General features: G+C 41.4%; 1 protein-coding gene across 2 annotated transcripts in view; it reads left to right on the top strand.

Moving 5' to 3' along the window:
• Positions 1-11596, top strand: part of smpd2b (sphingomyelin phosphodiesterase 2b) — a 37711-nt gene extending 26115 nt beyond the window's left edge. For both annotated transcript variants that reach the window (XM_052034734.1, XM_052034736.1), the window contains exons 9-11: positions 2854-2958; positions 3078-3234; positions 4892-11596. In XM_052034734.1, the coding sequence (XP_051890694.1) occupies positions 2854-2958; positions 3078-3234; positions 4892-5238 (609 nt within the window). In that variant the 3' untranslated portion in view covers positions 5239-11596. The remainder of the gene's footprint in view (positions 1-2853; positions 2959-3077; positions 3235-4891) is intronic.
• Positions 11597-12604: the final 1008 nt, after the last annotated feature.

Here is a 12604-nt window from a genome sequence, read left to right as displayed (position 1 = left end):
TGACAGGGTGGGTTTCCTCTGGCTGCTCTGGTTGCCTCCCACGTCCCAAAGATGCGCAGTTGGTAGATTAATTGGCCACTGTAAATTGCCCCTAGTGTGGGTGAGTGGTAGAATTGGGGAGGGAGGTGTTGATGGAAATGCAGGGAGAATAGAACGTAGAACAGTCCAGCACAGGAACAGGCCCTTCAGCCCATGATGTCTGTGTTGACCATGATGCCAATTCAAACTGCACGTCTGCCTGCACGTGGTCTATATCCCTCAATTCCCTGCCTGTTCATCTGCCTGTCTAAATGCCTCTCAAATGCTGCTGTTGTTTCTGCTTCCACTACTTCCCCTTGCAGCACGTTCCAGGTACCTACCGCTCAAAATATCTTGACATGTCAACTCCTTTAAACTTCCCTTCTCCCACCTTAAATCTGTGCCCTCTAGAATTTGACATTTCCATCCTGGGAAAAGATACTTCAATCAGGTCACCCCCTCAGCCTCCGATGCTCCAGAGAAAACAATCCAAGTCTGAACAACTTCTTATAGCTAATACTCTCTAATTCAGGCAGCATCCTCGTGAACCTCTTCTTCATCCTCTCCAAAGCCTCCACGTCCTGTAATGCAGGTTAGGGTAGGATTGGTATAAAAATGGATGCACATATCATTAGGCCAAAGGTCTGATTTCTTGTTTAATACTTTGTGATGGTGGTTGTCCTGAGTACTCCCCTCCCTCTTCCACTGGTTTCCAATTACTATCTATTTCTTCTGTCCTGTGAAGACATACAATATATATTTTAAATGTTTCTGCTTTTTCCTTATTTTCAATTACTAGTTCCTCTAATTCAACTAGTAAAATACAGAAAATGCCAGGGTTCTGTGGAATGAGAGAGAGAGTTTTGGGCAGAAGACCATTTTTCTCTCTCCTAGTTCTGGTGAAATGTCTTTGATCTGAAAAGTTAACTCTGTTTACCTTTCTATGGACAGTGGCTGACATGCTGAGCATTTTCCTTTTTTTTACTGGTAGGTTTGATTGGTTGCTGTAAGTTGCCCCTTAATGTAGATAGGTGGCAAAATAATCAAAGGAAAGTTGATGGGCATGCGAGCGGTCATAAATTGCAGGGCTACAGGGAAGTAAGAGGAGGAAGGGTGGTGACTGATGGCCATGTTCTGCTGGAGGGCAGCATGGACTGATTCACCAGGGCTCTGGTCCCAGTACAAGCCCAAGAGAAAACCATTTAGAACATAGAACAGTAGAGCACAGAACAGGCCCTTCGGCCCACAATTTTGTGCCAACATAGCTAATCCCTCCTACCTACAGAATGCCCATATCCCTCCATTTTCCTCTCATTCATGTGCCCATCCAAGCCCCTCTTAAAAGCCCCTAATGAATTTGCCTCCACCACCCCATCAGGCAATGCATTCCAGGCATCCACCACTCTCTGAGCAAAAAAAACTTACCCCTCATGCCCCTTCTAAACCTACCCCCTCTCACCTTAAATGCATGCTCTCTGGTGGCAGAGGCATATTTGGGTACGACCTCTGTGTCAGAACAACCAACTTTGCTGAAGGTTCCCTGCCAAATTTTTTTTTCTACCCACGGATGGAGCCAGACCCACTGAATGTATCAGTGCACCTTAAGACTGGGAACCTGCTGTTAGATCAATGATCCTTCCTCATTCCCATTCTAATGGTCCCTAACCATGCACATTGAAGGCCTATTGTAAAACAAGTGAATATTGATTAACCTTGACGTAGTTTATTCCACTTTTTCTATCAATATCAAGTTGCGTTCCTAGAAAAAAGTTTGCATTGCGGTTTTACGTCACACAAAGCTGCATCGTCTGCATGTGCGTCAAGAGCTGAGAGTTGAAAAAATAAATACTTACCTTTTTTCTCCCTCCCATGTAAATTCTGTAAGAGCAGATTTTGTTCTGTACCTCAGATTTCTGGGTAATGATTTGTGAATTCTCCAAGGGTGAATTTCCATTACCCGCGTGGTCATGACATGCAGGTCTCCTGTAATGACAGTAACCTCACTCACTGCTGCATCCTGGCTTGAGTCACTGGGCATGAGCTTTTTGTAGAAGTGAAATCAGCACACTCAGCTTAATTGCTTCCAAGTTGGTGGCCGTACATCGCTGGTGTTGACAAACCTTCCCTTGCACGGGGTTGATTAACCCCTAGATTTCCAGCATTTGCAGCATTTAATTGATGTTTGCAGTTCTATACCCATCCTTCCTTCTCCACATGGCTCCCTGTGATCCTGTGTCACTGAGGTACTTTCCAGTATTTTGAGGCTAGTGTGCTTTAGTCAGACTTTTGGCCACGAGGCATCACTGTCAATTTTATTCAACAGCGGGATTGTAATTGAGAGCAGGTAGGTAGGAGTGTAGGGCCGAGGAGAAAATCAGATCAGCTGAGAGGTTATTGAATGATGGAGCAGGCTGGGGAGGGATGGGGCAACTCCTGTATTTCATCGACGTAGGAGGAGGCCATTCAGCCCATTGACTCCATGCTGATTCACAGAGCAATCGCATCCCCCAACTATTTCCCTGCAATCTATTCTCTCTAACATGGCCATTAATAGTGCCCTGATTCTCCTATCACCCACCTGTACGAGGGGCAATTTAGTATAGTCAATTCACCAAACAACCAACACGTCTTTGGGACACCCCCTGCTTCTAATCCCAATAATGTAGGGACTGCTCCCTATTTACTTGACTGAGGACCACTTGCAGTCCCTTGCAATGTAATTTCAATTCTTTGTAGCATATCTTTACAGGAATACAACATCAAAGCTCTACTGGAAGAGCAATGTTGATAAATGGTTTTACTTGCATAGTCATGACTGCACTATGTTTCCCACAGGGCTCTGAAGGAGGATGCACCCTGCAGTCTCAGAACTGCTTTGCCACAGTCGGTGATTCTGCTTCGTTCCCCTTGGGCATTCGCATTGACTACATCCTCTATAAGGTAAGTTCGATCCCACAGAACTTTGAAAGTAAATTGGGAGAGATGATCTGAGCTGGAGGAACAAATTCCGAAATTAAAGGTGTAGAATAATTAACCGGTGTGTCTTTTGGGTGCCCTAGGGATCAAAGGGATTCCCTGTGAAGTGTGAGCACCTGATGACCACAAGTGGTACAGCTCCTGGGAAAAACATTCCGTATTCAGACCATGAAGCTGTATGCGCCACACTGAGTGTCCAGAAAGACAGGGATGCTGTTACTGGGATGAAACGTGAAGAAGGTAAGTCACTTCCCACTACTACAGTGGAACAGAGCACTCATTTCATGTTGCTGCATTCTGTCTTGCATTTTGATAAACGTGTTGAAACCATATACTCTTTACTCTGGAACTGTTTTGCGCTTATCATTGTATTTGTATATATTACGATGAATACTGTTTACTCTGTGAAATCAGAATCAAGTTTATTATCACTGTCTTATATGATGTGAAATTAGTTGTTTTGCAGCAACAGTACAGTGCAAAGACATAAAATTTACTATAAATGACAAAATAAATGGTACAAAAAAAGGAATGACAAGGTAGAGTTCATGGGTTCATGGACCATTCAGAAATCTGATGGCGGAGGGGAAGAAGCTGTTCCTGAATCGTTGAGTGTGGGTCTTCAGGCTCCTGTACCTCCTCCCTGATTTTAATAATGTGAAGAGGGTATGCCCTGGGTGGTGAGGGTCCTCTGTGATGGATGCTGCCTTCATGCGAACAAGCAATTTTATTGCACCCAGGTGTATGTGACAATATGCTAAACTAACTCGTCTAATCTATCTAACTGGCTGAGGTGTGGCTCGATGGGAGTTGGGGAAAAGGGAATTGGTTGGACGAGGGCAGATGAAATGCTGCCACTATGAGAGAGTCCAGAACAACAGGGCTTGAATGTAAAATAGTCATCATCAAATCAAACAGGGAAACTTTAATTGTAGCAATATGTACTTAAAAGAAAGGAAGAACTCAGGATATCCTAAATTGCTTTACATCTAATGAAAAACTTTTGAAGTGTAATCACTATTGAAATTTGGGAGCAAATTTATGTACTGCAAGATTCCACAAGCAGCATGGTCATTTGTATCAGGGACATTGTTTGATGGATTTATGTCATTCCTACAAAAATGAGAGGGGACCATAAAGTCCAAAGCTAATTGTTGATGCAAGGAGGTAGTGTTGTTTAGGAACAGTAAACCTGAGGAATCGAGGGGTGACCAACGCCAATTCAATCGGGCTCAACCAACTCAGCACCTCTGCCCCTGTTTTTTTTTCCCCCCCCCTTTACTCCACAGCACAATCTTCACTGATGGACATTCTGATATAGGTGGTCAGTATCTTCTCTCATGCAGCTTAAACATTGCACAAACTACACAATGGGATTAATAGGGCTGGATGCTAGCATGAAATCTTGAACTAAATCCCTCAAATTAAAAAAAAGCTAAATTTGAATGACTCAGGTGACTGCTACGTTGTAGGCTCAAGGTCAATTAGAACATTAGATTCAGAACAATTGTCCCAATGAAGGGTTGCAGACCAAAAATGTTGACTGTTTCTCCTTCAGATGTTGCCTGGCTTCCTGAGTTTTTCCAATATTTTCTGTTTTTTTGTTTCAGATTTCCAACATCAATTTTTTTTTTAATTTCATTTTTTTGAACAGTAGATAATGTTCTGGACAATCTCTTCAAATGTAGTGGCCCCAGAGACACCTTTTTAACATTCTTAAAACATGGCTCTATAATCAAAGTTATCGATCACTTTCCCTCCAGGAAGCACCTCAGTGTGCATGTTGTTGTGTTTCACGAGAGCCCTTGTGGCTGTAGTTAATGATGCTTGGTTTTGTGAACCACTTTTTCCTTTGTATCTTTGCTCCCAAAGTACTTTTGATTTTATTTCGTTGCAGAGACGAATCCACAGCTGGTGGACATACTAAATGAAGCTCGGGCAGAAGTGAAGATTGGCATTCACGGGGCGGAGAAGGTGCGCTACTCTTCTGGCAGGATGGCAATCCTGGGATTTGTCTTGCTGCTGCTTGAAGTCATCATGGCAATCATACCCCTTGTCGCCACCATGGCAGAGAACTCATTCCCTAAGGTCTCCTTCTATATTCTGGGGATGGTGGCATTTGCTGTGACATTGCTTGCCGGAATCCTGTACGTATTTCATACAATTGAAGTGAAAATGTTGCAAGGAACAGAGGACCAAATGAGGAATACCATTCAAGCTCTGCAAGAGCAATTAGGCGAGTAATGCCCGGTGGGCATGGTTCAGACCACACTGAATTTTAGCCAGAGACTAATCAGATCTGACGTGCATAATCTGTAGTGAATGCAGTTCTGAATGATGTTGCGTGATATCAGTCCTGCATGTTAGCCATGAGACTTCATATTGTCAAATACACTCCAGGCAGCTGTACTGTACCATGGATGTCAGAGGTTGGTTAAAGTTGTGCGCTTCATCATATTTGAAGTGTGATGTTTACTGCGCACATTTCCTTCTGTACTAGCCTCATGATCGCATACTTACCTTTTACCTTCTCTAGTTTTACTTAACGTTGTCTGGCTAATCTTGGAAACTCTTCAGTCTAGATGTCAGCTTTGCCCGACTTGTGGCTGGCGGCTAGGATCAGTCTGTAGCAGGAAGGTTTGGAGCTCCGGTGGGAAAATCCCCCTTCCTCCAGACAACCCTCTGCTCCCTGAAACCATGCTCTGAGAAAATTCCCTCTGCAGAGCAGTGAGACGTGTCATCAACCCTTTGAAAATGAGTTCAGATCCCACCATGGCATTTTGAGAATTTAAATGGTTGAGATATAACAAGAAATGTGCTGATGTGAGTATAACCACAAAGTTGCTGGATTGTTTGGAGTGCATTCTGTAAGGAAAGAAACCCAAGACAGCTTTATCCAGACAGGCCTGGATGCGAGTCCATTGGCTGAGTGATATGTTTGACTCTATGGATGGCTGAAGTTGTCTAGTAACCCACCCAGTTGTACGAAACAATCACAAAGAAATGGAGTACTTGCCATCATTTCGGGGAACTGGGGATGGGAAATAAATGGTGCCTTTGCCAGAGATGTCCACATCCTGAGGAAAACGATTAGCTTGTTCAAGTGTTACACGGCTAGATGTGAGAAGTTGCATTCTGACTGAAACAATAATAGCGAAACGTGACTTCCTGTGTTGAAATAAATATCATGAGGGGGGAGTCACAGCATTTATTGTATCGTTGCCGAGGACAGAAGGAGCTATATACAAGGGGTTTCTATGTGCAGTGCAAGGGGTCTTCTCTGGCAGTGTTCCAATTGGATGAAAATTACTTTCCAGAGTAAAGTGAAGGAGGTTGAGTGCATTTAAGGACCGAAAGCAGCTTGGATAAAGATCTGTTGATCTTGCTTCCTCCAATGGACCATATATAATTTGTCAAAATCTTGGCCTATCCACACTTCATTTAATCTCCAGTGGCCAGTAAATAACTTCAAATCTTCAAAATGACTAAACCTGAAATATCTGATCCAAAATGTAACTGGTGGAAATTGACAAGATTTCACTGTAATATCACAGCCACGACCATCATAACTTTCAAGACAGTTTCATTAGAATTGGATTTGTTGAGGGCTGGTCTTGGTCTCCAGTCATCCTTAATCAGGTGTTTTCACATCCTTTTTTTAAAATGTGATCACTGGTTTAGAGTTGACTGATTTTCTTTGGCACCTGTTCCATATGTCATCTAATGAGACAGGGAAGCAAATCTGCTTCTTACTTGAGCCTTCGCAGATCTGTATTGTCCAATTCTGAGCTTGTGCTTTTCAATTAAACACACCATTTATTTTCATTTAATGTACAATTTCCAGGCTCTTAAAGATCTGAAATATCTATGATCCTGTCACAGATATTTTGGATGTGGGATGATCAAATCTTCACCTATCTGAAATATTGCCAAATGTGACTTTGCATGTAGAAATAGATCAATAGAAGTTGTTACACAGAAACAGGTTTTTCAACCTTTCTCATTAGATTATCTGAGCACAGTTAAACAGGGCAAGAGGATAGCTTTTTTGGAGTCAGTCCACTCACTTAAATAATTAAAGAAGGAATTTGTTGAGGTGTTTATGATAATAGTGAAGTTGGTAAGGTAGATGGTGAGAACGTGGTTCCATTGGTGCCTGAGTTCAGGACAAAAAGACATTGTTAAAACTGGTGTGAGGCTTACTTAGAGTTATGTCAGAAAGCATGTCTGCAATAGAAGCATGGAAATGAAACTTCTTTCTTTCTTTCCCCCACACACCCCCTACGTGAGCTGAAAATTGCAAAACTGAATTTGGTAATTTTTTGTTCAGTAAAACTATTAAGAAATAGAAACAAGATGGTTCAATACAATTAAGGTGCAAATCAGGATTACCTATTTAAATGGCCAGATCAGTTTTCTAGAACTGAATGACTAATCCTGTCCTCACAACCTCTTTCAAGTGATAAGATGGCTTGACGTAATGTTCCCGTTTCTAAAAATGCTCATTTTATAACGTGTAGTGCAGTTTGTTTGAAAAAAATTTCAGCAGCTTGGCATCAGTATCAGTAACTTATCCATTAATTGGCCAAACCAATGTGTGAGCCATCGTAAAACCAGCTTTGTGTTTGACATTCTTATTAAAACTTTGAGTGCATTGAATTAAAGCAGAGTATTCATTCAACGCACTCAAAGTTTTAATGGAAATTAAGAATATGTACAAGGTTTAAATGGAATAGTTTATTTGGACATATGAATTTTGCATATTGCTCCTACCATTGGGAATCACCAACTGTTGTGTTTTCCAACTGGACAGCGGGGAAATAATCACAGTACAGGCTAGTTGATAACCTCGCACTTTCCCAGTGGAACAGCACTATTGTGGGAAAGATTGAAAAGAAAAACTGATGGAAGTTTCTGCTTAGTTGGGATCTTGGTCTTAAATGTTTGGTTCATCAACAGAAAACATTCAGTTTGAACCATAGAGTGGACATATGGATCACTATTATAAAAGTCCATAAAAAAAATTATCCAGGTTTGGTTCTTGGTTGGACTGAGGATTTGGAGGAGATCCCTTTGCAACCTTGGGACATTAGCAAGCACTTTACAACTGTTGAGATGCTATTTGAAGTGCAGCCACAGTTGTGATGTGGGGATGAGCTGAGACTTACTCCGAACTTCATGTGACCATTCTAAGATCACAGTGAAAGTATACTTGGTGACACTCAAAATGTGTGATTCAGTTTGAGTTATTGCCCAGGCTTGGTCTTAAGAGCCATTGTATTGCAGCCAAGGAGGGGTGCAGGAACCTGATAGAGGTGTACAAAATAATGAGAGGCATAGAAAGAGTTTTCCTCATAATGGAGATGGCCAAAACCAGAGAGCATAGGTTTAAGGTAAGGATTATAGGCAATCTGAGGGGGAAAAAAAATTCACCCAGAGGGTGTTTGCTATCTGGAACACACTGTTTGAGAAGGTAGTGGAGGCAGGTACTCTCTCAATGTTTAACAAGTATCTGAATGAGCACTTGAATCGCCAGGCAATGAAAGCTTTAGGCGGGGTACTGGTGAATGGGATTAGTATAGATGTGTGCTTGATGGTTGGTATGGAAATGGTGGGCCAAAGGGCCTGTTTCTGTGCTGTAGGATTCTGACTCTAATTGTGGTAACGCACTGGGTTAATCATTCTGGGCCATATTTTGACTTGGCTTTCTTTTTCTGGATGTGGTCAGTGTGCAATCTCTCTCCATTTAGATAATATGCTTTTTGTTTTACACAGTTTCACAATTTCCCCCATTATATTCCATTGGCCTGATCTTTGTTCATTCACTGAAAGTACTTATATCCCTTTGTAGCCTCCCTGTGTCACTTACATCATTCACTTCCCTATCTTTGTGATGAGAAAGTTTAGGAACCATATAGTCAGTACCTTCATCCAAGTCATAGTTTAAAAATTTGAGGCCTTCTGGTGCCAAACAGATTGTTGCTGTTTGTTTCCTGTTAGCCATCTAATCTTATATCCACACCAATATGTTAGCTCCTACACCATGAGTATTCACTATAATAATGTAGAAAGGGAAAAGGCACCATCAAAGTACAACTATTGATGAACCTTAACAAAAAGGAGAAAATTTGCAGATGCTCAGACCACTGATAGATCAGGAATATTTTAAATCGTGTACTAGTATCTATAATTTCACAGCCAACGACAATGAAAGATACGTGAGAAAGAGAGACTGCAAAGAACTGCTTACTGAACAGAAAGCAACTTGTCTCTGGTCTACCAAGAGCCCTTTGGTTATCTTGTAGATTATGACCTAACACTGGGTGCCACTCATAGTACCTTGATTATCAAGTGCACGCCCCATGATACCAGGGTTACTTACTCTGGTGCATGTTTCCTGTTGATTTAATCGAATGATTTACTGCTTTTAAATGCCACACCTCTACATTTGGGCTTTGGTTGCCTTATACTGCCGTATTTGCAGCACAAGTCTTTCCCACACCCAGCTGCAAGGGAGCAGATGCCTAGCACTTCATCCCTGGCCAGTAATGCTAAGTGTGCTCTATATTAGTATTAACATGTTGTATGAGATCCCATCCCTGAATTCATTCCATCAACTTCAATGGAATAAACTACAAAGGCAGAATATATCACACTGCTATACGTTTATAGCTTGTTCTGTACTGTTGACTGGGTATGATTTTCAGGGCAAACATCTGGCTTGTGATACCTTGCTGTGTGCGAGTCCTGGGTTGTAAGGTTTTGTACATTACAACTGTCTTCACTTCAAAAGTGCTTCATTGTTTGTAAAGAGCTTAGGACAGTCTGAGGTTGCAAAAGGTGCTGCCTAACTTTGAGAATGCAGCTATGAAAGTGAGAGAGCTCTATGCAGACTTGACAATGTTCGGCAAGTTTTGGCTTCTTTTTATGCACTATTCGCCTTTGCTCTGGAGCAGCCTTGAAGTGTTGGAAACCCACATGCACTATCTAGTTGAGGGCTCTCTTCTCTTATGTTATGCCATAAGCATTCGCCATATTGCAGTGTACAATGCTTCAACAAATGGTAATCAATTTTAATTGTCACTTGTGTATGTATAGAACAATTATGTAATTGTACTGAATAATACATTGTGGGTCTATAATTTTACTTCGTTGAAGATGATAGACTTTACATTGGATTGTGTGACCAGTTCTACATAAGACTACTTGAATGGTGGGAGAAGTGTTATTTGCAGTATATGTACTTTTTTTTAATCTAAGGTGTGAAATTATGACTACGTAAAACAGTTGTTGAAAATGTTAACAGGTATTATGGATTGTGCTTCTCACAAATCAGGATCTGAAAAAATGATGTCCAAGAACTAAAACATGAGCACTGAAGCAGATTTCTGCAATTAGTGTTTGCCCAACACAAATCATGCTAAGAAAACAGGATTAAAATCATGCAAGATTGTAAACTGGCCTGACTTCCTCTCGGCCCCAAACCATCAGATTGGCATGGGCGTTATCTGCCATGTATTCCTGTGACCCTTTCCTCCCGCACGTTTTTATATTGCTAGAGAATCATGTTAATGTTCCATAATTGCTCCTTGGGGGAGAGGGTCATGTTCTCTGCTCTTCATGTTGAGGGCTGTTGATGCAGGTGAATTTGTAATTTTTGTTTTGGCACATAAAATAGACCAAGTTCAGGTAAAGGACTACGTATTGTAGAGTAATACCTTATTCTCCCTATGACTGCATGGATTTCATCCGGGTGCTCTAGTTTCCTCTCGCATTTTAAAGACGCACAGGTTAGTAGGTTAATTGGCCAATGTAAATTGCCCTTAATGTGTAAGGAACTGGTTGAATCTGGGAGAGTTGACGGGAATGAGAAGAGATAAAATGGGATTAGTGCAAATTGGTGCCTGATGGTTAGCATGGCCTCAGTGGGCCGAAGAGCCTGTTTTCATGCTGTCTCGCTCCATGACCCTAATACTCTCTATAGTTTACCCCACTAATGTACTTCAACCTTGAACATTCCCAACTGCAGCTTAAATACACATCCATTTTCCAACAATGAATATCTCTGGACTGTTGGAACGAGATTGATACTAAACAATCGGTCACAATTTTAACAATGGATCCATTTTAATTGGGAACTGGTTGAGTCTGACCAAAACTTTCTTGTGTTGGGCAATTACCCTCAACAAAGGAAACCTTCCTTCCATCAGGTTAGGCATTCATTGAACTTTGCTGTGTGTTTTGTAGGATTAAAAGGGAAGAACAAAGTCCTTATTTTACACTGAAGAGTTGGCTGATAACTTTCCTAAAGGGAACTCTCATCTCTTTAATTGCACTGTATGCTGTATTATTAAACTCACAAGGAAACCTTGTTCATGATTAAATACTCTTTTCAATTTAGCTATAATCCATAAATTCCTGTATGCTGCACTGTAACCTGAAATTAAGAAACTGTTTCACTCGTGTTATGTAATCCTAGTTCTTAGATGCTTATTAATCTCAGGAACACTATTGTTTTAAAAAATGAATCATTCCTTCACATCTTTTTGATTTGCAGTAATAAATTTGTTCTGCAGCCTGCAAGGACATAATAAAGCTTTAAATTCAACCTTGCTTTTCTCTTTCTTTTAGATCCTGGGAAATCATCTGGTTTAGGCCAAACAATGTCAAATTAGACTGAAGTACATTAGCAATAAATCATGAGGATGCTCAGTTGCACACTGAATTTGAGAAAAAAAATGATTGTTTTCTCTAATCCTTTTCTGAGCACGTTGACTCCTTTAAGTTTGTCTGTTGTCCTTTATACACTGTACGACTGCTGCTGCTGCTGCTGGCAGAATAATGGAGGTATCACTGTTCCACTCATTCCACTCCTAGGATGTGTTCCATCAGGCTCTCTCAAGCAGTATTCAGGAGGTGATTCCAGCTGGTTATCCATTCCCTGTCTCTGTCCAGGGGAGGTGAATCCAGCTGGTTATGCATTCCCTGTCTCCATCCCAGGCTGTGTAAAGGATCTTGCTTGGAAAAACTGTAACGTTCCCATGCACTTATGGGGAATCCTGGATGGCGCTGAGAACCTCGAGCTCCTTCATTGGTATCTTGCAACAGCTCAGTGTAGGTGACAGGAGGGCAGCACTTCCTAAACTACCCACATGTGCAGTGTCTATAGGTCCTACATGGGCCTAATCAACCACCTCAGGATCTACAAACTGAGTGGAAGTAGGTCACCATCAACCCAAAAGGGTACAGTGGAGGTTGTCGAGTTCCCATCAACCATCTGACCAAAGCAGGGAAACCTCCTGCTTTGCCTGGATCTACTCCAGTGTTGTGAAATGGTAAATATTGGAAAATCACATAAATAGAAATTGCAAGAAATACATGCCAACTGTTTGCATCTGATGTAGAGTGGATACCAACTACAATTGTTTGTTTCAGGTGCTAATTAACCTACTCTGCATTTCTGACATGAAGCTTGTCAACTGTTTTCATGAGCTTTAGATGTAAGTGAACCCTGGGATCCTAGTGACTGAAGAAGGCAAACAAGTCAACATACGTCAGCAACCATCTACACAGTGAGCTAATGTATTGGATATATATTTTACTGAACACT

The sequence above is a fragment of the Pristis pectinata genome, chromosome 20 (genome assembly GCF_009764475.1).
Source record: "Pristis pectinata isolate sPriPec2 chromosome 20, sPriPec2.1.pri, whole genome shotgun sequence".
Classification (NCBI taxonomy): domain Eukaryota; kingdom Metazoa; phylum Chordata; class Chondrichthyes; order Rhinopristiformes; family Pristidae; genus Pristis; species Pristis pectinata.
The sequence above is the reverse complement of the archived record's forward strand: the minus strand, read 5'-3'. Positions and strand labels throughout refer to the sequence as shown.